Below are 27,444 nucleotides of genomic sequence, written 5' to 3'. Positions count from 1 at the left end.
CCCCCACACATGGGCAGTGGCATTCATGCAGCTGGGCAAAGGAGCTCTCTGCAGCCTGCACACTTCAGTCCTGATGCTTTCCTGCCACCACAGCTCCTTGGCTGGCGATCAGGATTCAAGGACTACCAACTCCCTTCCTACTGCCCAAAAAAGACGGGACCAAGATGTTTATAATCATTTAATGACTGTTCCAAACACCCTTCACTAGGCTATGGGTGAATTTCATGGCAATGAAGCTGATGGACCATCCAACCTACCATCTCCATGATTACTCAGTTTCCAGAAGGCTGGACATAACCCGAAGGACCCAGTAGGAAACAGATCACTTAGCTGGAGCGGTTCCCTGGGATTCTTGCTGTCCTTCCTCCTTCCCCTCCTGCCCACTAAGGAACTTATCCAGGGTATGAATGACCAGGCCAGCAGAAGGGGGTGGGAGCTCACCTCTCCAGCACAAAGAGGAGTACTGGGAACACCACGCCCCAGGTGCGATCTGACACAGGGGCCCAGGCCTGCTCGATAAACAGGTCATCCCTAGAAGTTGCCACAGCAGGACTAGCGGGCTCAGGGGCACAGCTGGAGAAGCCACCCTCCCTGGGGCCTGGTGGTGGCTAGCTTGCTACGTGCTACACACCAGGACGTCTGCAAAAGGTCCCAGGAGGATCTTGTTGAAGATGCAGCGGACCCACACCAGGTAGGTGGTGAAGGGCTTGATGTTCTCGGTGAAGGTGTGGTTCTGCAGGGCCAGGACGTAGGGCACGTAGGTGCTCTCCCCCTGCTCCTGCAGCCACACCTCGTACTTCACCTCCCGTACCTTCAGGTACTTGAGGTTCCAGGGGATCTGCCAGGACACAGTGAGGCGAGCCTCGGAGGCGCCCTGCACCGATGCCTGGCATCGCGCCTCTCGCACCTTGCCTGGGTACAGGCCCACTGTCCACTTCTGTTTTCGGGGTCCTGGCCGGCCCTTCACCACACGCCGTATGGTCTGCATGAGGGAGGAGACGTCCACCTTGGTGTCCTGATAGATTCGGAAGAGCCATTCAGGGTTCCGGCAACAGAGATGCCGGGGGACCTCGCGGCTCTGCAGGATACGGGCCTGCTCTGCCCGGTCCAGGTGGGTGATGCCTCCTTGGTCCCAGGGCCGCTCTGGGTGTGTGACTGTATTCTCTGGCATCATGTTCCGCCAGGCTACATACTGGAGGTCCATGCCAGGCAGCGTGGCCAGCGTCTTATAGGGGGTGTAGTGGTCAGGATTGACGGCATATGGAAAGAGCTCAACCACAGTAGCCCCACGTGGCAGGAAGAGGGCAGTGACCAGCTGAGCCCCATGCATGCTGACCAGCATGGAGGCATTGCTGACCAGCCGCACAACATCTGCAAAGGCATGGTCCTCCAGGGACACTGTCACTGTCTTCATCTGGAACTCCTGGGCCAGGGCCAGCAGCAGCTCTGCCTCGTTCAGGATGAGTCTGTTCTGCGTACGGCTGAAGACCAGGATGTACTCCTCTCCCAGGGGGGCCCCTGCCTGGCTCACATTCAGCTTCTCCATCATGAACTGTGCAAACTGCCGGATCTCATTGCCGGAGACGAGGATGTTGGCCTTTGGGCCCTGGGGTTGGACAAAGCCATACTGGTACCAGGTAGTGATCTTGGAGAGGCCTACGAAAGCATGGGAGAAGCAGAGCAGCCGGCCCAGGGCCTTCAGCTGGGTCCGCAGGAGTGGCTGCTTGGGGCTGAGGAGCTTGTACAGGTCAAAGTGTGCCCCCTCGCCCCAGCCCTCCATGAAGAAGAGCCGGGCCTCGTGGGCCAGGCCGGGGAACTGCCGCAGGGTGTAGAAGAGTGGCAGTAGGTCATCGTGGAAGACGTGCATGAGGTTGTCAGGGTTGAAGCGGTTGGCAATGAGGGCCACGTCCGGCACGAACACTGGCTTGGGCATGAAGCGCAGGGCGGCGGCGGGCAGCTCCACGAAGTTGAAGTACTGGGTGTTGTGGTCCTCCACGGTGGACAGGTCCAGCAGGGCGGGCTGGAAGCGCCGAGAACCCAGGTTGGGCAGCATGACGGAGGTGTTGCCGTGGAAGAAGATGAACTCCTCGGCCTCGTTGGAGTAGCAGAGCCACTTGAAGCGGCAGATGCGGTCCGTGTGCGTGCGGCCGGTGCACACCATGTGTGTGCCGCCCTCCATCAGGATCTGCAGAGCCTTTGGGTAGTCGATCCTCAGTGCCAGGGTGGGCTCTGGATCCTGCTGGCCGAGGGCCAGCTCCTCTTCCAGATTGGCTGCATGCTCGCGTAGGCGCACGTGCTTCCACAGCACCGCTGCCAGCACCGACACCAGGAGGGCATTGAACACCGCTGACAGGTGCATCCTAATGCCACCGTGGGGCCCTAGTGAGATGATGACTGCTGGGGAGTGGCACAGGTAAGGTGAGCTTCACCCATCCCTAGGGGTGCCCCAAGGACCAGGAAAGCCTGCAGATAGAAAGAAAGGAAAAGGAGTTGACAGATCAGAGTCATGACGAGTTCCCACTAGGCCAGGCACCGCACCTGGCTCTGTATGCCTGCTGTGGCACTGAGTCTTTGCAACCACTGTGCACACAGCTGCAATAGTAGACTGTTGTTCAAAATGTTCACCCATCCCAATCTTCCATGAGGGCCGCAGGCATGCTTGCACATGATTTTGGACTTGGCTGCGTTACTTTGCTTTGGCCAGTGAGATTTTAGTAGTCAGAATGTAATGAAATGTTGTGGAAGGTGCCTGAAGTGCCTTGGCCTCTTTACACTTATGTCACTGCCATGTGTTCAGGCTAACTTGCTGGCACCAAAGGAGTGAGACGTGTGTAGCAGAGCTACTCACTCATGCCTGGACTGGCTCAGTAGACCCCCAGATGCCCGAGTGAGCCCAGCCAAGATCAGCTGAGCCATCAGCTAAACCCCATTCGGTAACACATGGACATCTGGGCGAGTAGTACTTATCACATCACTGAAATTCTGGGACTATTCACAAAACACTGCTGCAGCAAAAGTTAACCAAGGTTGGTGTGATGGCAGGCCATGGGGAAAATGCCCTGGAGGGGCCTGATGTTCTAGATGTCACGTAATAATTGTTCCCCACCAGGAAAACAAATGGCACTGAAGCCCTGTGAGCACTGTTCCCAGGCTGCACACCAAGACCCCTTATGAGAGACACATGCACGTATGTGCAGGGGCAGATCGGGCAACATCGGCTCTTGCTTATGTTCCCTTAGAAATCACCCCTGCTGGTTTCCAGAATTCCATACAACAGGTAGAAACTCGCACCCCTCAGTGGCCTGGTAAAAGAACTATATCTGGATGTCTCCACTGACATGTTTTGCATAATGAGGCCCCCACAGGAACAAACCTACAGAGAAGCTTGGCTGGGGTGGGCATTCATTTTTTTTTGGTGGTTGTTGTTGTTGTTTGTTGCTTTTGATATTGGAAGGAGTATCACACCTGTCCTGGGGATCAGGACTATTCAGACAGCCGAAGCAGCTTACCCTCAGTAACCCAGGAGCAGCATAAGGAATACCTACTGGCACTTCCCTGGGGAGGGATCTGTCAGACCCTTTACTCCCCTGCAGCTACTTTCTAATGCAATTTCAACCTTCCTGCATTCAAAAGAATCAAAGTACAATTTTACCCAGAAAGAGAAAGTGTCTTTGGGTAGGTCCTCTAAGAGGCAGAGGCAGAGAAGGATTTGAGCCCAGTTTGAGAAATTATCTTAAGAAATACTTGGAGAGTGGGAAGTGAGACAGAAAGGTGGAGAGCCAATACAGGATATAACGGTGAGCTGGCCACTGCTTTGGGAAAGCTGGGATGTGTGTCTACTGGCTCCTATCCAGCACTGTTGAAGGACATTCCTGGGGGACGATCTCTTCTGGTCTACCTTCATCCAAGGGTTGAGCACACACACAAGCCTGTATCATATAACAGCCCACCACCAATTTCAGGAATGAGAATTCCCCTGACCAGGTGCAATGCAGCACTCCAGTGTTTTCTTTTTATTCTATTTTTTTTTCTCAAAAAAAAAAAAAAAAAAAAAAAAAAAAGCTGGTCACAATCATCTAAATTGATTTTACAAACTACTAATAGGTTTTTGCCACTTGCAGTTTAAAAAATACTGAATCAGGGGTTCTCAAACTCCTAATTATCAGAATCCCAGGGACACTTGCCAAAGGCCATAATCCTAGGCACCAACCTAGAGGTTCTGATTCAGTAGGTCTGGTGTGTGGCTCAGGCATCTGCATTGTTTGTTCCCATTTCTTTTTTCCTGCCTTCTTATGCATTACTTGAGTTCCATCTGACTTATCTATACTGTAGACATCTACACTCACCTACAGTGTTTCTGAGTATACCTCTTGGCATAGCTTCTAGTGGTTACTCTAAGGTATTACATTGTACATATGAATTTACTGATCTACTAGTTCCACATTTTGCCTTTTGAGTAAGTACAAAAATGTTACCTCCACCCAGGTTTCTTTATTCTCCCCTTTTCATAATTTAATTATGAAGTATAGTAAATATTCTTTTACATATATCTGAACTCATATTGGACAATGTTACAATTTTTGTCCAATATAATTTCCTCAAGAGAAATAGAATAGTCTATTATATTTATCCATATCTTTACTTTTTCACTTCTTTCTTCATTCCTGATGTTTCAGGTTTCCTTTTGTCCCTATATTCTTTCTTTCAAAGAACTTTCGCTAGCCATTCTTTTCAGGCAGATCTGCTGGCAATAAGTTCTGATGGTTTTTCCTTCATATGAAAATATCTTTCACCTTCATCCTAAAGACATTTTCTCTGGGTATACAAAACAGTTTGGTGGGAGGGGTGTTAACAGTTCTCTTCTTGCAACTTTTGAAAAGTGATGAGCCACTTCCTTCTGGCCTCCCTGACTGCTGGTTAAGTGGTTGTCATTTGAGTTGCTTTCCCCCTAGAAGTAAAGTACCATTTGCCTCTTGCTGCTCTTCAGGCTTTTTCTGTCTTTGGTTTTCAGAATTTTGATTATGAAGTATTAGCATGTATTTCTTTGGGTTTGTTCACCCAGTTCTTGAATCTGCAGCTTTCTGTCTCAACAAATTTGGGAATTTTTCAGCCATGATTTCTTTGATTTTTTCCCCCGCCAGTCTCACACTGCTCTTCTAGGTCTCCAATCACACTAATGGTAGATTACAAAATCTATGGTCCCATAGATCTTTGAGGCTCAGTCTTCTGTTATGACTGAGTGCTTTTTGTTTTTCCAGTACTAGGTACTGAACCCAGGGGTGCTTTACCAACCGAGCTACATCCCTAGTCTGTTATTTTCTACTCTGAGAAAATCTCTAAGTTGCTGAGGTTGGTTTTGAAATTGTGATCCTCTCCCTCAGGCTCCCGAGTTGCTGGGATTCCAGGTGTGTGCACCAACATGCCTGGCCTGATTAGATAATTTGTCACTCTTTGTTCACTGATTCTTTTCTGTCATTGCCATGCCTCACTGAGTCCATCCAATAATTTAAAATTTTTGGTTACTATATATTTTAGTTCTCATATGCATTTGGTTTTTTTATATCTTAGACTTATTTGGACATTTTAAGTATCATGTGATGATACTTTGGATCTTATTTAAATATTCCATTTTAGCAGGCTTCTGCTGAAGCTGTGCTGGTGGAGGAAGGGAGAGATGGACTCTTTTCCTTTGGGGATTAAAGGCCAGGATCCCTGCCTGGCCTGTCAACACCACCCTGGCCGGGAGGGTGGGGGGTACCTCATTACTTCTGATGTGGCAGTTAAGTCTTCTCCAGCTGGCTTCCACTGAACTTGGACTGGAGGGAGATGTCATCACCACTGGGGCAGGGGCCGAGGCTCCACAGCACCTCAAGGGGGCTATGGTGAGGAGGGACACCTGTTGCCACCAGGCAGTGGCATGAGTCCAGGCTTCCCAAGCAGCCCCATGCCGAAGGGAGGAGGTGGGCACTGGTTACCAGTGGGGGCGCAGAAGTCATTTGGTCTTTGCTAAAGCTGGGGGGTTAGGAAAGCACTTCTTCCTGATGTTTTTCAAGAACAGGGTGTTCAGTAAGAAACGGTCTGGTTTTGCTCTTTGACAAAAGAGCCAAGCGTCCTTGGGGCTTTATTTTGGTCTACACTCTCTGGCATTTCCAGGTTGTAGGATTCTCCAGCACCCAGTTTGGAATAGATGGAGGTGAAAAGATAACCCAGGAGCTTACCACTGTGTATTCTGCAAGTTCTAGGGTCCCTCACTTCTTCTCTCCACCTTTCCATCTTATGTTTTATATACAATGTCCAGTGTGTAACTACATTAGTGGGACAGGCAGAAATCAATGTGTGTATGCCATTGTGACCAGAACCTACTGTCTCTTTGCATCTGCTTTTTAACAAAGCTGCTAGATGATTCTGGGGGACAGACAGATTTGAGAAGAATCAAGTAGTTCTTAACTAAAAACCAGGTCATAAGTCATGTTACAAGTTGTTAGTTTTAAAGCTTGGAAACGTTTTCCTATTTCTTTTGTATATAAATTGAGTCAATTCAATGTTATATCTTTCTATATTTTAATCACATCACCATCTCTCGGTTGCTTTTTTGAGAGGTGGGGGCAACAGGGATTAAAACCCAGGGGTACTCTACCACTGAGCTGTATCCCCAGTCCTTTTTATTTTGAGTCAGGGCCTTGCTAAGTTGTTGAGGCTGGCCTTGAACTTGTGATCCTCCTACTTCAGCCTCCCAAGTAACTGGGATTATAGGCATGTACCTGGCTCACACACTTGTTTTGTCTTCTGGAGTTGGGAAGATGAGGATGGGTTTTTAGCTGTCACAAGAAGCCATAACCCCAATACCTAGGTAGTTACAGCACACAGCAGCAGCTGACATGAGCTATGGTTCTGCTTTACTTCACCGTAAAGTATCTTTGGGTTTCAACATCTGAGCGTGCCTGTGGGCGGACGCTATACATGTGGCTGTTCCCCATCACATGCTGTGTGGGAAGGAAAGGTGGTCTAATGTTACAACCAGAACCCTGCAGAACTTCAGACCAGGCCTGTCACTTCACTATGTGACACTGGATATGTCGCCATACCTCTCTGAATCTTCAGTTCCTGGAAGATCAGGATAAAGCAACATGCTGGCCTTAGCTTCTCACTGGCTTGGCGACCAAATATGAACAAACAGAAATAAACATGAGCCCCGTTAAGGAAAGATACAAACGAATGGCTTCTTCTTTTTCCCTCTCAGAAGGGGTGAGAAGAGAGATGACTGGTCTGGCCTTCCCCAGACAGTGGATACTCAAGCTTTCCAAATGACCTCGACCTTGTCTACAATGCAGCCTGATACTGGAACCCTCTCCCAGTGAGTGGCCTGGGGAGGGATACTTGCTCCTTGAAGCTGACAGTCTGGCATGGCACAAGGCTCTGCCTGTAGGGATCCTGGCTTCCCCAGGAACAGGTGGGGGTACCCAGATTCCCAACCATGGTCTACCCACATCTCATGCCTGTGAGTTCTGATGCCCCTTGTAAGGGCTATGGACAGAGGTGGTTCTTTTTCCTTCTCTTAAAAAGAAATCACTCAGAGGTCACCAGCATGACAGCCAAAGTATCAGGGACATGATCCCTGAATCCAAAAATGACACAGGACACAGGGACCTAGGGCTGTCTAGACCCTGGGGCACCCAGTGATTTGCAGACCCTGGTCCTTGGGGCTGCTGAGAATGGTGGTGGGTGGGGAGGTCAAGGTCTTGGGCCTCCATCTAGCTCCAAACAGAACCAGAACCCTTTAATTAGTTTTATATTCGGGGATACCATAGCAACTGGATAGTGTCATCCCCCAATTCACATTACTCAGAACCTCAGAATGTGACCATATTTGGGAAATAGGGTGTGTATTTATTTGCACATATAATAAAGGCTCTTAAGGTCATACAGGATTAGGATGGACCATAAGTCCAAAGAGAGTGCCCTTATAAGAGAGCAAAAGGACACAGAGACCATTGGAGGGTGAAGAGGGAGGAAGGAGCAACACAGCCATGAGCCAAGGACCATGTATGGATGACCAGGAACTGCCAGAAGCTGAAAAAACAAGGAGCTTCCCTCAAAGCTTTCAGAGGGAGTGTGGCCCTGGTGACAGCTTGGCTTTTGACTCAGATCATTTTAAGCCACTGACTTTGTGGTAAACTGCTCCAAAAGGCTGAGGAAACTAACATAGGTTCCCTAAGAATTCATTTGAAAAAGGGGTTCTTTGCCCTCGAGGAGGGATTCCACTGCAGCAAAGGTTAACTACTACTAAGCAAGCCCCCCTCACCTTACACCAAGGAGCAGCAGCTTGCCTGAAGTTACGCAGCACACTGAGCAGGGCCAGGATCCAAAACCGTGTCCTGAACACTTCTGGTGTTGGCATGCCGAGGCTGCGATACCAGCAGGGGGCCCTGGGCTTCTGTGTGCAGTCTCGTCAAGTTGAGGGTTCCCCACACAGCCCAGCCTGGCTCCTCCATCACCTGCCTCACCCGGGGCCTGGCCCAGCGCTGAGGTTCTGTGAGCAGCTCTGAACCCTCTTGGGCACATCTCTGCCATGGACAGCAGGCCCGCTCTGTTCCCTGAAGCTTGCTCTGAGATTCCTCCGGAGTCCTCCCTTGCCAGCACTGTACCCTCTGCCACCCTGGCTTGGTCAGGGACCATGAGAACTCGTCTCCACAGATTAGTTCAACAGATAGGTTTGCTCTTTCCTAGGCACTGCTAAAGCGCCACTAATCCGTCTGTTATCACATGGGGTCCCAAGTCAGCCGACTAAGCTCCTGGTGCACTCCTGGTATCAGGCAGCCCCCAGAAGAGGGTGCGCATTGTCTGGGGAAGTTGGAAGATAGGTGGCCAGATGATTCAGTTCAAATCCAGCTCCTTGGCCTGCTGGGTGGCCTTTCTCTCTGACTTCTGGTTTCCTGACAGGGAACAGCACCCACCTCCCACGGCTGTGGAGGAGGGCAGGATTCATATATAGATTGAAACATGAATTCTGATACTTGACCGATTTTTTTTTTTTTTTTTTATGTACAAAAATAGCAATTTCCCTCGGGTTCTACCTAACAAGTGAAGTATATAACAGGGAAGAAAAAGAGGTTTGGAAGCACCTTCATGGTTAATAAAGGGCTGCAGAGAATTTGGCACTTTGAAATAGTTTGGACACACTTGGCTGCCTTCATCTGGTTTGGAGCAAAAGCTGATCAGTGCTGAGGCAGGAACTGTCACTTTGCATCACCATCATTGGAAACAAATGATTTAAAACCTAAGAGGAAGGTTTTTTTTTCCAGAGAAGACAAACGCACAGCAGGCAACAAATGTCACCAGCTGTGCTGACTGTAGCATGTTGGGCGTGGGTCAGAGCTGACCCTCTGCCCCTTGGGCACCCAGGTCAAGGACACTAATCAGTGACCTTGCAGACACTGCTATATCTACCCAGCATCCACTCCTCATTCTCCTTTCCTAACACAACCTCGTCTGTGCAGATAGCCACCCCTCCTTAGCTCCCCAGGAGGCTCAGAGAAACTGAGACTCCACAGCTCCAACAGAGAGCATGCCCCTGGAATCAGAGACGGACCCCAGTGTGGTACACTGCCTGACTGAGACCAAGGGGAAGGAGTCAGTCATGTTCCCACCCGTGCACAGAACAAAGAAGGTGGTGTCCTGTGGCTGTTGGCTGCCACCTGCTGACCATGTGGAAACTGACTCGAGGGCAAAGACAGAATGCCCAGGATGGCACAGTAAGACAGATACAACAGACCTGGGGACACGTCCCACCTCTGGCCTTCCTGCTGTGAGAGATAATCCTTCTCATTGTTCTCGAAGCCTGCCTGGGTTGGGGTCTTGGCATCCCATAGAAAAGAGCATTCTGACTGGAGGTTCTCTTGTGTTCTGAGCTCTGTGCTCTAACCCAGTAGAATTATGTGGAATTTCTTGGCACTGGTCTCCTTGTGACCCTTCTAACTTGAGTAAATGAAGCCTTCTCCCTAAGAAACTTCTGCATGAGAAATGAAAACAAATCCAACTTACTTTCTGTGGCCGGAGAGGAGCAGTAGTTTCCCAGCAGCGTGCCGTCTGCCGGTAGGGAAGACTAAGGGAACTGGAGTGTCATGGTGCAGGTAGCAGGTGGCTCCAAGGAGCCCTAGGCAGCAAGTGCCTGACTCCTGAGTTAGTACTGGTTGGGCAGCTTCCTGGAGCCCTCGGGGGAACAGAGAAGCGATCTCAAGAGTGAAAAGGAAGAGTGAGACCAACAGTCCAGTCTGGATTGGAGCAGATGGTTCTCGCACAGAAGCAGTGGACAGAAGCTTAGAAAAGTCAGCTAGGACCAGAAGGCCAAAGGCTGGGACACCCACTCAAGGAATTTGAACGTACAATAGGAAGGTATTATAGGTCTTTGAGCAGAGCAGCCTAGAGGCAGGGGGAGAACAGAGGCAGAAAAGCTAATTAGGAGCTTCCAGGCTCAGCGTCTCCCACTTGGCATGGGAGAGGACGGTCTGGGAATCAGACTGTGGACATAGAGAAGAGAGAGTAGAGGGCCTGGTGGGTCCCACTCTGCATGAAGGGGATGCAGGGCAGGGAACTTCTGGTCCAACCAGGAGGTGAGAGGCCAGGGTGCTACAGGAACCCTCTTGACAGGGTTTTGGCCATACCTTCTGGTCAGTCCTGTTCATCTCCAGGGAAGGGTTTCTGCAAGCTCAGGTACCCTACAGGGTGAAATCTACTTGACCTTCAGTATTTCCTGATCTTTTCAAACCCATGTACCCACTGGTTAAACACACACACACACACACACACACACACACACACACACTCATTCCTTCTCTCCCCCCACTCCCTCTTTCATGCCTCAAACTGGTCTGCATCTTAGTAACAAGAGACTCTCTTCTTTAACATCTGCCCCTGAAGACCAAAGGATTTCATCAATTTTATTTCCTGATGTTGGTATTTTGTATCTGGATCTATACCTATTTATGTTTTCTGACGCAAAATCGTGCCACTGCACAACTTTTTCAAATATATGTACCCTCACCTGCAAATTCTCCATCCAGTCCCACTAGCCAAGAACTACTGTGCTCTGGGTCTGAACCACATTAAACTGCTGATACATGACTGTTTTTGATCAGTGTCTGTGGTCCTGCCATAAGAACCAGCTCTCCTTATTGCCACCATGGCCTGGAGAGTATCAAGCCTGCTCAGAAGAGAAAAATCTGCACACTAAGATGTGACCTCTGCTGGAGCAGCCAGCAAGAGGCCAGAAGGAGAGTGTTCATCCATCAATAAGCTCAGGAGAGGCAAAAAGAAAATAAGGCAAGGTACAAAAAAGATAAGCAGGGAAATGCAGAGGTAGGGAAGAGAAGGTCTCATTAGGATGTGATGAGACCACTCTGAAGTCCTCGGCTCAGATATGGTCCAGGGAATGGAAGACTCTCAGACAGAAAGACAGGGAAGAAAATGAGTGGGAGGGACAGCCAGGATGCACGTGACTGTATGCCATCCAAGGCACAGTTCCTAGTTCTGCCCCTTGGGAGAGCCCAGAAGTAAGAAACCACAGTAGCAATGAGCCCACTCATACCCAGTGCTGGTTTTTCTAAAGTCTTCTTTCTGCTATGAGGAACCAGGGTCCCTTGGGAAAGTGGCTGATTCCAGGAAACAGCAAGGGAAGAACGAGATGAGCTTGGAACATCGAACTCATTAACAGATACGTCCACATAGATTCATAGTTGAAAGGACTACTAGGGGGGTAGTGAAAACTGAAGGGGGGCCACTTAAAGGTAGTGGCTCCTTGGGGATGTGCCTCTGGGAACTGTATCTTGTCCCCTACCCCTTTTTCTCTCTGCTTTTGGCCAACATCAGGTGAGTAACTTTGCTCTACCACATAACCACCCCCAACTGCCATGACGTTCTGCCTCACCATGGGCCCAGAAACAACAGAGCCAAGTGACCACAGACGGAAACCTCTGGAATCATGAGCCAAAAGAAATCTTTCCTCCTTTAAGTTGTTTTTCTTGTATTTGTCACAGTGACAAAAAGCTGAATAACAGACACATAGTGCCAGAATGTAAGAAAGTGCTCCAAAAAGTGGGGATAAAGCAAAAGATACAGGAGTCAACCTAAAGAGCTCCCAATAGAGAAAACTCAGATAATTTGAGAAACAAAATTAAAAATAGTAATGGATTATAACCCACAGAATAATATAAATATCCATGAAGTCAATATTGATATGAATAATTGAATAAAACAAAAAGAAGGGACAGATCTTCCTTCCAGAATCCAAATTAATAAATGTAAAAGCAATGATAGAAATAGAAAAGTCACCATTTGGCAAATGGCACAGTAATGACTGTTGTCGAAAAGATCTGCTGATAGATGCGAAAATTAGTGGGTGAAAGTATAATGAGAAATAGGATATTTGCATAGTCTCAAAGTATCTCCACATGAGAGACAGATTACTTACAAAGGTAAAAATAAAGACTATAGTAGAAAGGCCTGGCAGACACCCCCGGAACCAAGTAATCAAAGTCAGTATCACTAGTCGGAACACACTGACATGAGCCCCCAACATGATGCAGTGAAAGGGGGACCTCACTTATGCTGTTTTCCTGCCCAAGTTACCCAACTTCAATCCGTATTTCCCAGAGTGGAACCTGGGCCAGTTCAAAGAGAAAATCTAAACACAAATCAAGGGAGGATCTACTGAAAAACTTGGTCAGACCTTTCAATAGCATTAAGGTCATGAAAGACCAGGGAAGAACGAGGAGCTATCCCTGATTGGAGGAGACCAAGGAGACTAGACACCAAAATCAATGTGGGATTCTAGTTTACATCCTGGACCAGAAAAATGAGACATTAGTGAGACAACTGGCAGAATCTGAATAAGGTCTGCGGTTCAGTTACCGTATCGTGTGTCTGGTTTTTGATCATTCTACCACGGCCAGGTAAGATGTTGACATGGGGGAAGCTGGGTGGGTGGTAACTTTTCTGCAAGTCTAAAATTGTTTCAAAATAAAAAGCTATAGAAATGATTAGATGACTTAAGAAACAAGAGAACATGAGTCTCTAGCTGAAGTGATATGTACATGTTTTAAAATACTCCAGCAAAAAAAGAGGATGCAGGCAGAAACTGGCAGGAAGATACTGACTGGAAGATGATAATGGGGTTCTTTACATGGTTCCCTTCTGTATGTAAGAGATGGTTTAATATAAGGGAAAGGTTAAAAGGAAGCAAAAATCAAAGGAATCATTATTAAAAAATGACAAGAGACTTTTGGTGGCAGGACAAGAAATAAATATTTGGCAAAAATAAAACCCTCCCAGGAAAGATGAGAGGCAGTTTAATGTAACCCCAGCTGACATGTATTTTGCTCTGATTAGAGACAAGAATGGCTTCCAACAGAAGCTAAAGCTTAAACGGACACACCCAGGGAATATCAGAAAGCAAGACCCTCAAGAAAATGAGGGAAGTACAAAGGGAAGACTCACCTCCAGCCTGAGTGGGCCTCCCGGGTCCTGGGTACTCGTCATCACTGCCCACCTGCCCCACTCCCAGGCACCCCTGTGGTCCAAAGCAGGCTTGAGAGCAGGTAGAGATATGGGACAGGGGCCACAGGCAGGCCAGTGTCTTCCTCTGGACCTGGTGGGCTGTGTGTGCTGTGGCCAAGCCCAGCCAACCGCTGAACTTGGGGCCATGGGACAAAGTTCATGGAATCGGGATATATGGGGTTGAGTCAGGGGTGGTCAGTAGAAGCAGTTTCTAATTAGATGCTGAGTCCCCCACCCTAGCCTCAGGCCCTGCCAGCATGGTGTTGACAGAAGGCAAGACAGATAAAGACAGGCTCCCACAGTCCTTCACTGGGCACTTGAGGTTCCTGAGTTACCCTTCCAAGAGGAGACGGCAAGGAACAGGAAGAAAGTTTTGCTGGTGTTGGAGAAATGGACATTTTACTAGAAAGAGTGTGGGCGCTGAAGGTTGGATTGTCTGGACTTCAACCAGTTTCACAACTTGCAAAGCAGACAGCCAGTGCCGCTGTCTGACGATGGACTTGGAGGCACAAACACCCCCTGACCCTCCTCCCCAGGCGGGGCCGCTTGAGGCTGATCTGCACTGGCTTCCAGCTTCAACAGAGGGAAGTTCCAGTTGCCCCAATCCACACATCTTGACTGCTTTCCTTCCTTATCTCATTTCCCCATGCTCCTGCTGTTTATCAGGACCTAGTACAAAATCCACTTGCATCTGAATCCTCATCTCAGGATCCGTTTCTGTGGAATCCTAAGTAGCACAGATGTGTCTGTACTTCAGCACCGTGGAGACATACAGACCTGCTCTGAAGTAGCCAAGGTGTAGCAGGGAGTCAACACTTGGCCCCACCCCCCACTAAGTCACTGCAGCCTATGTAAGCCAGCAGAACTGAAGGATCAGACAAAATCAAGGTAACAGATGGAGGCAAACAGTATGGTAATCAGATCCCCAGCCTTAAAGAAGATAAACGGGCCTTTCCCTATCACCACATCTAAATGCTCCTGGATAATAAGTGCAGAGTTCTCTAGGAGGAGAATTCAAACTGGGGAAGAATAACTGGGCTAAGTCACTTACTGGGCAACAGGCCCAGGGATGTCCCCTTTCTCCAGGTCAATTTTCACTGCTCCTAAGGGTACCAGGGCCTGGAGAGGCTGCTAGACTCAGTGACAACAGGGCAGGGCAGGGAGGCAAGGGTCATGAGAGAGAACTCGGATCAACATCCTTGGCCTTGGAGGCTGAGAAGGAGCTGGGCGGAGTAGCTGCCCTCTGCAGGCTGCAGCCCGGTTGGACTGATCCAACAGATGCTATTTGGTCCGGAGGTTTGACTAAGCATTCAGGGCAACACCTGAGCCTCCCCATGGCAAGGGCTCATTGATTCATGATCTTCATGCTCACTTTGTCACCTGGCTCTGCTGAAATAGGTACAGGGGCCACAATCTCAGCATCACAAGGAACCTTGCTCTGTAGTGACAGGGACCTCCCTCCCACTCCTACAGTTGCTCATTTTTCTTCATATGCTTCCTCTGAGCCCTCAAAAGCTGAGCTGGAACATGCCTGTCCCTCACCCGCTGCCTTTCACCCCCACTCGCACTTCTGAGTGGTGGGGCAGAATCTACTCTTGTCTGTAGTCTCATGTGACAGCCACTGCGTACATAAGGAGCTCCTACCACAGCCCAGTGCACACCTGGACACACATACACCTCGCCACACCACTGTTCAGCGGGGTGGTTCACTTTATCCCCATTTCTCACCCAGAGAGAGGCCTGAGGTTGGGCTGCATGTCCACAGTCCAGGATCTAACTCCACACATCTCCCCCTCTGCTACCTGTTAGAGCTGAAGGCTGTCCTGAGGAATCCAGTCACGAGGCTCCTTCTGAAAACCTATGCTGGGTTTTTTCTTTTTTCTTTTCTTTTTTTTTTTTGCATGTGGTATTGAGGATTGAACCATTGAACCCGGGGTGCTCTACCCCTGGTGCTCTACTGAGCTACATCCCTAGCATTTTTAATTTTTAAAAATTTTAAGACATGGTCTTGCTAAATTGTCTAGGCTGGACTTGAATTTTTGATCTTCCTGCCTTAGCCTCCCAGGTAGCTGGGATTATAGGTGTGTACCACCACACTGGCCCCTATGCTGTTTTTTTAGGATCTGCAGATAAGCACTAAGGTCCGGTAGCCTGTTAGGAGCAAAAGACACAATCACTTCTGGGCTTCAAGATCCACCCCAAGGCTCCAGTTGGATGGGATCTAGATGGGATGGAAGATCTCTGACATGGACATTCCATGCAGAGGAAAAGAGAAGTCTGACATCCCTTCTTCTGTCTGGGCAAGGCCATGATAGACGATGTAATGAAGAGTTTGCCAACCTTGCCCTGCCTAGGACAGCTGAGCATAAAGTCAAAACCAAGCTGGGTGCAGTGGCGCACACCTGTAATCCCAGCGGCTTGGGAGGCTGAGGTAGGAGGAGCGCAAGTTCAAAGACAGCCTCAGCAACTAGGCAAGGCCCTGAGAAACTCAGCAAGACTGTCTGTAAATATAAAAAAAGTGCTGGGGATTGGCTCAGAGGTTAAGCACCCCTGGACTCAGTACCCACTCCCAAGAAAGTCAAAACCACACATGAAAAATGGATTCTATACCCAATTTTTTTTTTCTATGCAGGACTATGCAGGGCTTAAAAAAAATAACTCATTTTCCATTTTTACCCTACATGTAAGAGATGTAATTGTTTTTCCCAAGATTCTCCTTAGTTCTGTCTACTGGCTGAGGGAATTTTCTTTATCAGGCAAGAGGTACAAAGTCGGAAAAGGAGGCCAGGGTCCCTGCTGCCTTCTCCAAAGAAGTCTCATGTTTAAAAGCAAGCCTGGTTGGGAGCAGAGAGATGATCAAAAGGACAAACTCAAATCTTGATTCTATTCCTGAAAAGAAATGAACTCGGATTTTAAAGAGCATCAAATATTGATTCTATTCTTCACTAGAAATGGCCTCAGTGGTACCTTCTCTGCTTGGGAGAAAGACTGCAAAACTGGGTTCTTTGAAAATAAACTTGTTACATGGCAAAGGTCTCCCCCTTTCAACTTGGGAGGAGTATCAACAGCTTGACCTGTGTTTTCAGCACACCTTTCCCCCTCCTGGGTCCCCAGGAGGGGAGGAGTCTGACAACCATTACAGCCAGACCTCCCTGTCCCATGCTTCCTGCCATGTTACTCTGTCCCAGACAAACCTGGTCTGTTGCAGTGGCACTTGCCTCCAGGAGAGGTAAGGAGCAGGAGGACTGAGGATGCCCATGCTGTCCTTTAAGGACAGCAAGCTGCCAGAGGCCTGTGCCCTGAGTTCCCATCTTCCATCTTCCAGCAAGAAGCCAAGTTTTAAATAGGTACCCAAAGGAAATTCCTCCTGAAAACATCTGCTGGGCCCTCGATCTGTGGCACATGGTGGAAAGCTGTGGCCTTGAGTCTGTCGTGGCCTAGGATTTTAGACTGCTTCCTTCGTTGTCCTGACAACGGGCGTCAATCAGTGTGGATATGCATGACTCAGTATGGCACAGCTGCCAGCCAAGCAGAACCAGGGCAGCCAGCACTGCTGTACCTGTGCTCCTGCCCCAAAGGGCAGCACAGTGAGAGTGCCCGGCAAGCCATCCCGGCTTCCCACTGACTACCACATGAAGGTAAGGGGCGGAGTAAACAGTACGTATTTTTCCATGAAACTGGAGGAGGACTTAGGAGGACAAGAACAGAATGAGGCATGAGCTTCTGCGCAGCCTAAATTACAGTGTGTGCCAAAGATACGAAAATGAACGACGACGTCCCTGTCCTCAAGGTGCTCACTGTGGCAGAGGAGATGCAAGGCCACTGTTAACACATGATGTGACGCAGCTGTCAGGCAGGAAGGGAATGCGTGCTGTGGAGCACTAACGTAGAGAGCACGGGAACGGCGGGGGCTGAGGTGGGCCACAGAGCACTCTACCGTCCAGGCTACGGCGCTGCACGTTCAGTGGGGCCAGCACAACTCATCTGAAGACCCCTCCGCTTCGTGCCTTAAGTGCGTCCAAAAGGCTCCCGTGAGGAGGAGCACCGTCATGTGGATACAGAAGAGTCTGCTTAAGAAGCTGGAAAACCTGGCAGATATCCAGCACCTCAGCCTGAGCTAAGAGCAGGCATCGGGACACACGGAAGGTTGCAGGCAGGTTCAAGTCTCACACCACCAATGGTGACAGGCAGGGGTTCTCAGGCCACAGACCTTACACACAGCTGCCTGCCTTCAGACTCAGGTGGGAGGTGGCCTTATGATCTGGGCTGGTTCCTTGACCTCCTCATCTGTGCAATGGGAATAATCACCTCCTTAGGGTGTTGCAATGACTAAATGAGGTAATGCACAGAAAGACTCTGACGCAGGCCTCGGCACTCATGAGCTACCCTAATTGTATTTCCATTAGGGTTTTTTAAATTAACAATAAAAGGAAAATAAGAACCAAACCAGCCATACAGCTTCAAATCAATTCCTAAAGGGACTGGACCCCCAGTTGCTCTGGGGGGCACACTTGTAGATTTCCAGGTTTGCTCAGTCTCCCCAATGACGTCTTGTCCTTCTGTTAAGATGTTTAAATGCATTTTATTGTCACGTACAACTAATCAGAATAAAAACAATTAAATGAATGCTCCATAAATTCAGAAAAAGCTCCTCCAAGCCTGAGCAGTCAGTTTGCAATATAAAATAACCAGAACCACCACCTCCAACAGCTTATGTCCCAGACAGTATACTAAAAACCACATATTTTCTCATTTAATCCTCAAATCAACATTAAGAGACTGACACTACTTCTATTACCCCATTTTACAGAGGCTGGGAGAAATTAAACTTGTCCAAATTCCTCAGTTTATATGGCCTGAAATCAGGATTTGGACATGGATCCCAAGGACTATCTAAAACTGACAGCCCAGTACCACTTGGGACCTCCTCTTCTCAGTGCTCCAGGGTAAAAGTAGTGCAGGGTACTCTAACATCACCATGCTTACCATGCCTGGCCTCCTCATCTTGGGCACCAGATTTAGGATCCAGCTGGCATGAGGAACAAAGAGCTCAGTGGCTTAGCCAGGACATAGTGTAACAGAGCAAGAATTTTTTTTCAAGAAAAAGGAAAACAAGAAATAAACAAGATATTTAAAACATGCTTTAAAAAGCTGCTTAGAAACTGAGGCAGACAGAGGATGTTGCCAACTCACCCCCATAACCCACTTTATTCAGCTCCCAGAGCAGCTGAATATTATCAGATTCCCAGAGAGTAAATGAATCCTCCTTTCTAGGACCCATCTGTTCTAAGAGGCCCTGAAGCACAGGGAGGATAATGCCACCACATCTGCAGACACAAGTGCAAGCTGGGCAGCAGGGGTGGGGCTGCTTGCCTGCAGGGACTCGCCATCTGAGGCTGGTTATCCAGCACTGGGTACAGGGTCCACTTCTGGGGAAGCCTGGCCAGACCCAGACCCAGACCCAGGCTCAGAAAAGCCCACGTGGGCCTTGACATTTGATAAGGGGTAAAAGCCCAAGGAATTTCTGGCTAGAAGAGGGGCTGCACATGCTTCTTACTAGGATCGGGAGCCAATAGGGAAAGAAAAAGCTGAGGTGGCCATGTGACCTCAAGACTGGGCAGACAGGTTAAGGAGCAGATTGATGCAGGCCTGGTAGGGAAGCAGCCTGGTGGGACCTATATATATCAGTGGGCTTGGGTTGCCATAATAAAACACCACAGGCTGGGTGGCTTAAACAACAGAAATTTATTTTCTCATGGTGCTGGAGGCTGCAAGTCCAAGATCAAGGTGCTGGCACGGTTGCTTTCTGGTGAGGCTTCTCCTCCTTGCTCTGTGGACAGCTAAGCTATTTTGCCATGACCTCACATCACCTCTTCTGTGTGTGTGCATGGAGAAAGAAAGAGATATCTCTAGCTGTTTCCCTCTTTCTTCTAAAGATGCCAGTTCAACCACACTGGGGCCCCAGCCTTATGACCTCCTTAAAGGCCTCATGTCCAAGTACAATAACTTGGGGTTAGCGGTTAAACAAATGAATTTTGGGAGGGTCATATTTTATCCTATAATACCCTCTAGATTTTCCCAGAGAAGCCAGAAATCCACTTAAAATATGAACTGTCCTAATCCGTAACTTCTAGCAACTATACAAACTGAGTAAAGACAACCTGCAGTCCCAAGGACTGGCCTCAGGCCTCAGTGCTGCCTGGTAAAAACAGGTGCGTGTCTGTAAGCTCTAGTCTAAAGTAAACCCCCTCCTGCTGGTCTTGCATCCTGCACCTGGTCCCCAGCTGCATGTCTGACAGAAACAGCTGTTCACTGGTCACTCATGCAGGCACAGGGACTAAGGTGAGAGAACTGGTCTGCCAGCACCTGCCAGATGCAGGCTTGCAGAAGACCCAGCAGGGTCCAGTCCAGAAGGGGAGCTGGCATGGTTTTATTAATATTACAGCAATTAGACTTTAATGGGCTTATAATTGCAAATGACAGAATCCTATTTTGTCAGTGCAAAGTGGTTTTATCCTAAATGCAGCCTGAGTTGACATGTGCTGAACAACAAAACTTCGGGTTCTGCAGGGATGTGTCTCACACAGTTATTAACAAAGAGCAAACAACTTTAACTCAGGCCCGTCCTCAGGACGGTCTCTCACACCTCCCCCTCTTTCTGTTGGAAGTAGTTCATGGAAGAGGTAGGAGTAACAACATGTGTAGCACAGTTAAATATTAATCTGATGCTATTAATAAATTTGCACATGTATCGGAGATCAGATTTTTTTGGCAAAGGTATTTATCCTTTGGCAAAATGTCATCAGCTTGTGAGTGGTCCTTGTGAACCTTAACAAGGATAATACCTCCTTGCTTTAGTTTTTTGTTGTTGTTGTTGTTTTCAGTGCTAGGGACAGAACCCAGGGCCTACACATGCTAGGTAAGTGCTCCATCTCCGGCCCTCCTTGCTTTAGATTAAAGAGCAAAACAAACTCAAAGTTGGAGACAGGAATGCATCTGGAAAGCCTGTGACTCTGCTGAAGGGTGCTGTCAGTCTTCCTGAGGATAAACCCAGGCTTGTGCAGGAGGCAGGAGGCTCTGCTGAGCTGGAGGTGAGCCCAGCCTCCCTGCTGTGGCCTGGGTCCCTCTCACCAGGGATGCAGAAACTTCTCACCACATGTCTGCCATGTCATCTGGCTTTTGCTTGGCACACGGGTCAAATGGAAGCTAAATCTGCCTGTGTTGTCCTCTCTGGAGTCACGGGGCAGCACTACTGGTCACACAAAGGGATGTAAATGGGAAGAAAAAGAAAAACTGTCACAAGGCTCACCTAGGTGTCACAGAACCCAAGGACCTGGTGCAAGAATTGAAGACATCCACCATAGGAGGCACAGGGCAGTCACAGATTTGAGGAGGTGTACATGATACACAGGGTTCTAACACAAAACTGTCCAGAGAGGCTTCCTAGAGAGCAGGTGGAATGAGCTTTGAGCAAGGTTTTGAAGGTGTCTGTTTGGTAATGACCTTGGCAGGCCCTGCTGTGCCCAGTTCTCCCATCTGCCCAATAAGCCATGATGCCCCCATGCCATGGGGTCCTGCTCCACCCTAGACAATGACAGCCAGGCCCAAAGCCATGTGCAGTTCAATGGTAGAACCTGACAGCCCAGGCTGGGAGACAGACCTGGGCAGGACCATGGACAGCAGGGGATGAAGCAGTCTGGAGATCTGGGTTTCACCAGTGGAGCCTGATGGGCTCATATGACCACTCAAAATCCTCTGTAGGGTGAAGCTTTGTTGTGGCCAGGTGCCCAGTGGTCCCTGCCAGACAACCAGGAAGCCTGGAGCCCAGGATCAGTGAGTGGAGGAAGGTGACAGGCTCAGCTTGGGATTTCCCTTGGTCTCATCGCTGGTGTCACCCTTGACTCTTTCCTAACAATGATGACACAGTCGTGGCTAGCATCCCCTGGCCAGGCTTTGGGAGCAGGGTTCTCTGTCTCAAAACGATGATCTTCACCTTTATGGATGGTAAAGCCAAGGCTCAGAGAGGTCAGAAAGCTGCCCAAGTTTACACAAGCAGCAATGAGGAGACTGTAACCCAGGCAGGCTGGCTAGAGTGTCTACCATCTTTTCTTCCCTTTCATTTGAAATAATTTCAAACTTACAAAAAAGTTGCATGTATAGTACCAAAAAAACCCTCCCACACTCTTATCCACATTCACCAACTGCTAATTTGACACACTGTTCTATCAGTCTCTCTATATATACGAACTCTCTGAACCATTAAACAATAATTTAGAGACATCTTACCTCTTTAGCACTTAATGCTTCAGCATTTCTGAAGAACAAGAATATTCTCTTATACCAATTCAGGAAATTAATATTGACATACTATTATTAATCCGTGGTCTCTATTTTGTGGTCCAGAATCCAATCGAGGATGAAGCATGGTATCCAGTTATCACGCCTTTCTGGTCTCCTCTAATCTGGGCCAGCTTCTCGGTCTTTCTGTGATTTTTGACCTTGGCGATTTTTAAGTCGGAGACAGTTACTTTCTAGTATGTTCCTCAATTTGGGTTTGTCTGATGTTTCCTTATGATCAAGTTCAGATTATGCATTTTTGTCAGGACTCAGTCTACCCTCCTAACCATTCAGATGAGCCTGCTCTATGTGAATCTTTCTGGGATGCTCACCTTGGGGCAGACAGGATGAGGACTGATCAAGAAACCTGTGCTGTGTAGGATGCGCAAAGAAACAGGGCAAACTCCCTGGAGAAAGTTAGCCCCCAGACCCACAACATTCTTCCAGCTTCTGAGGGGCTGGGTGGCAACAGTGAGGCTGCTCCCAAGGGGCACGGGGCAACCCTTTCTACTTGTGAGGACTCGTGTGCGTGACGGTGACACGTGACGCAGGCGTCCAGGCATAAGCAGACTGCAGGTTCACTAACGCCCACACCCGGCCCCACGCCAGCACAGCTGTGAGGGCTGCTCCGGAGACTGCAGAGAGCAGCCTTGGGAGGCAGAGCCAGGCATGGCAGGCAGCAGAACTTCTCTTAAAGGGTAGAGCTGTTTGTACAGCAGCAAGCCCCTGCTTGGAAGTGGCCCAGCAAAACAAGATCAAACTGCCAGGGCTACTGCACAGGAGAGAGAAGGACTGGACAAGGGGTCCTCCTAAATGAGACTGGCAGTATCTGCATCACCTGGGATATTAGAACTCTGAACCTGCTTAACCAGTCTCTGAGAGTACATCCTCAGAATCTGTTTTAATCAAACCTCCAGGTGATTCTTAAGTGTGTTCAATTTTCACACTGAGGTTTATAAGCCCTTTAGAAAAGCTGCCCCCACCCACACCTTCCCACATGAATAGTATTGCTTGTGGTGTGGGAGCGGCAAAACATGAGTCCAGGATCTAATAAATGGACTAAGGGTAGGACTCAGGTCTACAGCAGTCACCAGCAGGAGATGCCTGCACTTGCTGGTCAGCAGAGGGAAGGCAGGTCCCCTGAGAAAGGAGTCCCTGAACAAAGTGAGGCTAGACTGCTTCTCCAGTTCCTTACAATGGTTATTATGCCACCCTTGTGGAAACGCAGGGACCCAGCAACACCATGGCAACTCCTGATGCCACCTCAGGATGCTGTGATTCCTAACACAACACCCACTGCTGAAGGAGTCAGGGGTGTGTTTCCTAACTGGCTGTGTCTAAAACAACCTGCCACAGGGGCCTGTCCTGGTAAGAGTGGGGTCCCCAGCTCATTCCTGAGGCTTGGCTTGAGGTTGAGTACCCAAGGTGCAGCAGGGAAGGGGCTCTCTTCTATGCTCTGCAAGATGGAGAAAAGGAACAAACTCTTGGCATAAGACTATACCAATAGCAGTCCCAAGTGGCAGAGTGAAAGATCTGATTTTAGATGTGGGGCCACTGGGTACATACCACTGAAGATGTGGGAAGCCAGAAAAAATGGAAAGCTTGCTCCCTGTCTAGGGTAGCTAAGGAAAAGAGGTTGTTGGTCTCTGTGGCAGGAGGTGAAGATCAGTTCTACCACCACCTTATTTTACTGAGCACCTACTATGTGCCAGTCACTGTCCTAGGGTCCTATTCCTGTCCTATTTAATTTAAGCCTCACAAAAGTCCTCCAATGCAGGTACTGCTATTTCCCCCCATTTTCTTTTCCTTTCTCTTTAAATTTTAAATTAACTTATTTTGGGGGGTGCTAGGGACTAAACCCAGGACCTTATACATTCTAGACAAGAGCTTTATCACTGAATTATATCCCCCAGTCCTCTAATTTTTTTTTGGTTTAATTTTTTTTATTTTTAGTTGCAGATGGACACAATACCTTTTATTTTTATGTGGTGCTGAGGATGAAACCTAGTACCTCACACGTGAGAGGTAAGCACTCCACCACTGAGCTACAACCCCAGCCCCTCCATTTTCTCTTGATAGTAGAAAACTGAGGCTTAGTAGGACTAAGTACCTTGCTTAAGGTCTTACAGCTCAAGCAGAGGCACCAGGATTAGGGCCTGCCTCTGACTTGTGGCGTCTAATTCTCCAGAATTGTGTTCATCTGTCATTCTGACTTGAAGGAACAATCGGTGGCAGAGAAGCAGGTCAGACCTCAGAGCAGTAAGCTTTTATTACTCAAGGGCAGAGTAGGTGTGGATGGCTCTGGAAACAGACCCACAGGCCATACATGGTAGCCTAGCAACCCAAGGCTTCTTGCTGTAATTACTCCCCACCCAGCCAGGCAGCCAGAGTACCAGGCTGTGGCAGGTGGCTTAGGGAGCTGTGGCCATTCTCTGGCCCCAAGGAGAGTCTAGGCAACACACTGGGATGATAATTGTCCCAGCTGCTGTGCCTGTGGCGCTGTGCTGAGAAGGTTACAGCATCAATATACAATTACAAAACTACCACTTTTTAGAGCTAAAAGAGCCTTTAGAAATGAATTTCTCCAACTCTTTATTTCATAAGAGGTTTCTGAGAGGTAGTGCGAGGTCTCACAGGCAGCCAGAATGAAAACGATGGCCAGCTGGCTCTCAAGTCCAGGGCTGCTCCTCTGACACCCAATGCTCAAGAGCTGCCTTCCTCTCAAAGTAGAGCTCAGCCCAGAGACAAATCGTGCAGCTCTGACACTCTTCCCAAGCCTTCCAGGTCCCACCCAGACTGCAGCGTCACCCAGCCCGTGGCTCTGGTGAGAACCTGAAGAGGCCACAGGGCTTGCCTCCTCCTAACACCTCTTCCTAACCTCACCCAGCAGAGGCCCTCCTCCAGCATCACCTCTCATCCAACAGCAGGCAGAGGAAACACAGGAGCAGCCAGGCTGCAGGGCTCTGCAAGTGGTGCCAGGAGACCCCTGCTGCAACACTGGAGGCTGCCCCAGGTCAGACTGGCTTCAAGAAAGGCAAAAACCCGGGCTGGGGTTCTGGCTCAGCGGTAGAGCACTTGCCTGGCATGTGTGAGGCACTGGGTTCGATTCTCAGCAACACATAAATAAATGAATAAAGTAAAGATCTATCTACATCTTTAAAAAAATACTTAAAAAAATGGCAAAAAACACAGGCTGAGGAACAGAAGGATTAAATGACACCAGTTCTGGAGCTGGAGATGCCTGATCCTGAACTCCGCACCTGTCACTTAGCCAGGGAACAGGCCAATCCTCAAACCCTGCAGACCTCCACTTCCTGCTCTGGAAAACAAACACAATTACACCCACTTCACAGGGAGGTTCTGGTTTTGTGAATTCCAAGAGACAACACAAGTAAATCACCGTGCCTGACAATTATTTTCATAACAGCAATTGTAATACAACAATTCTTATTTATCGGCTTACTCTATGCCAAGCACAATGTTAAGTGCTTTACATGGAAGATCTCAATTATTCCCTACTACGTACCTAAAGAAGGTGTTACTAATTCCATTTCACATTTTAAAAGGATGTTCAGGGGCACACAGCTATTAAGTGGTGGTGCTGGGATTTAAACCCAAGTCTGCCTCCAAAGTCCAGGATGACCTCTCTGGATTTTGTCTTTCACAACATTATTTCATCCAATATGAAAAACCCTGGGAATCATGATCAGCAGATCCTAGAGGAGCGTATACCCTCTGATAAACAAGCTGAGATTGACAAGGCCCCCTGGGGAAAGGGACATTTCTTAATTTGACTTTTCTGGTGAGTTTACTATTCACTAGAACATACCCCCACCCCATCCTTTTTTAAATTTTATCTTGAGACAGGGTCTCACTAAGTTGCAGACACTGGCCTGGAACTTGCCTGTGATCCTCCTGCCTCAGCCTCCTGAGTTTCTGGGATTACAGGTATGAGTCATTGCAACTGGCCTATTATTGCTATTTTCTGAAGCAAGGCTCAAAGTAAGCATTTGCCAACCAGAAGGCCAGTTAGAAACACACTGAAGCTGCTCTGATTTCCCAACACACTGAGGTCACCAGGATGCTCACATGGCCCCAATGACCCAGTCACAAGTACCCTGTCCTTTTCTCTGCTGAGAATCTCCACTCTTCCCTTCTCCCCTTCCCCAGGGACTCAACACTCAGGTTCTGACACGTTGGACTCCCTGAGGATGAGGGGAGGGGAACCTATGTTCTTTCCTGGCCCTGCCACCACCTGGGATTCAGATTCCTCATCTGTAATGTGAAAAGATGAATTGGAAGACTTCCAAGATCCATGGCAGCTGGTTCCAGTAAAGACGGACCTGAGTCCCCATCTCGCCTCTAACATTCTATAGTTAGCAAATACGACTGCTGACATTGGCGGTGCACTCCGTGTTCCAGATCTGGGACTTGCCCAGCCAACAGTTCATTTAATCCTCACAACAACCTTGTGATGAAGACACTTTCATCCCCATTTTACAGAGAAAGAAACAGGATCAGACAGGATAAAGGAGTTGGTCAAGAGCACAGAGCTAGTAAATGAACCAGAATTTTAATGTCCAGCGCAAGTAACAGTAAACATTTGGTGAATGATCCCTGGTCTTCCTTGCTCTTAACCACTGAAATCTTATCAAGCTCACTCATCCTATAACGCTTAAGTCCTCTTTTCCCATGCGGGGCCATTTCTCCCGAGTAGGTTCTGAGGGTTGGCTGGCATAAAGTAAATGGACACTGGTTGCTCACCACCTGCTGCAGGGCTCCAGATGAGGGTCCCATACTTTAGCACTGATGGAATCCTGTCAGTGACTAGTAAACGGTTCTTACACATGAGTCCGCTGGGTCCCTCCTTCACAGGCGACACCAGCACTGTCAGGCAGGCCACAACAAGCTCTTACCAATGATTTCTCGGTAGGTGTCCCACCGAGCCCCAAGGGGCTTAGGGTCAGCTGCAGGCCTGCCCAGGTATTGCCTTCGCAAGGCCACCCCACGCACCTCGCCTGGCTCCACGCCACCCACATTAAATGCGCACCTTCCTTCCCAAAGGGAAAGGGCGTGAGGACCCGCTGCCAGGACCCACCACTAGCTAAGGGCTTAGGCAGGACAGTCCCCGGGCGCTGCCTGGCCTGCCGTCCCCGAGGACCCTCCCCCGCCCCGCCCACCGCCCGCGCCTCCTCCAGCCGGCACACACGTCACTACTCGGTTCTGCAAACTCGCTGGCTCCTGAAGGTGTTCCAACGCCTCGCCTTCACCCCGGGGCCTGACAGCGCGGTGAACCCCTTCCGCGGGAGGTCGAGGGGCCGATCCCTCCACTTCAAACCTCAGTCGGGTCGCAGAGTCCGCGCCAGCCCCGAGCGCACGCCTCACCTGAAGCCCCGGCTGCGCGTCCAGGCGGCCCCTCTGCTGCACGGGCTTTCCCACGCCGCCCATCCAGCTCGAGGCGGCCCAGGCAGTGAACGCGGACTCGGCCACACAGTCCGGTCAGCCGCCACCAGCCGGCTCGCAGGTGCCCGCGTGCGCCTGCCCGGCTGGCCAGCC

General features: G+C 49.1%; 1 protein-coding gene across 1 annotated transcript; it reads right to left on the bottom strand.

The window, feature by feature from the left end:
* On the bottom strand, positions 1-27,444 carry Pomgnt2 (protein O-linked mannose N-acetylglucosaminyltransferase 2 (beta 1,4-)). The gene is made up of 2 exons (XM_047532400.1): positions 27,274-27,444; positions 1-2,463 (listed from the first exon to the last, which is right to left on the bottom strand). The coding sequence occupies exon 2, from the start codon at positions 2,357-2,359 to the stop codon at positions 617-619; it is 1,743 nt and encodes a 580-aa protein (XP_047388356.1). The 5' UTR covers positions 2,360-2,463; positions 27,274-27,444; the 3' UTR covers positions 1-616.

This window comes from Sciurus carolinensis, chromosome 17 (assembly GCF_902686445.1).
Source record: "Sciurus carolinensis chromosome 17, mSciCar1.2, whole genome shotgun sequence".
In the NCBI taxonomy this organism is placed as follows: Eukaryota; Metazoa; Chordata; class Mammalia; order Rodentia; family Sciuridae; genus Sciurus; species Sciurus carolinensis.
The sequence above is the reverse complement of the archived record's forward strand: the minus strand, read 5'-3'. Positions and strand labels throughout refer to the sequence as shown.

What these genes read in the sequence shown, in the direction of transcription:
- Pomgnt2 (XM_047532400.1), bottom strand. Translation starts at nt 2,359, where the DNA reads ATGCACCTGTCAGCGGTGTTCAATGCCCTCCTGGTGTCGGTGCTGGCA.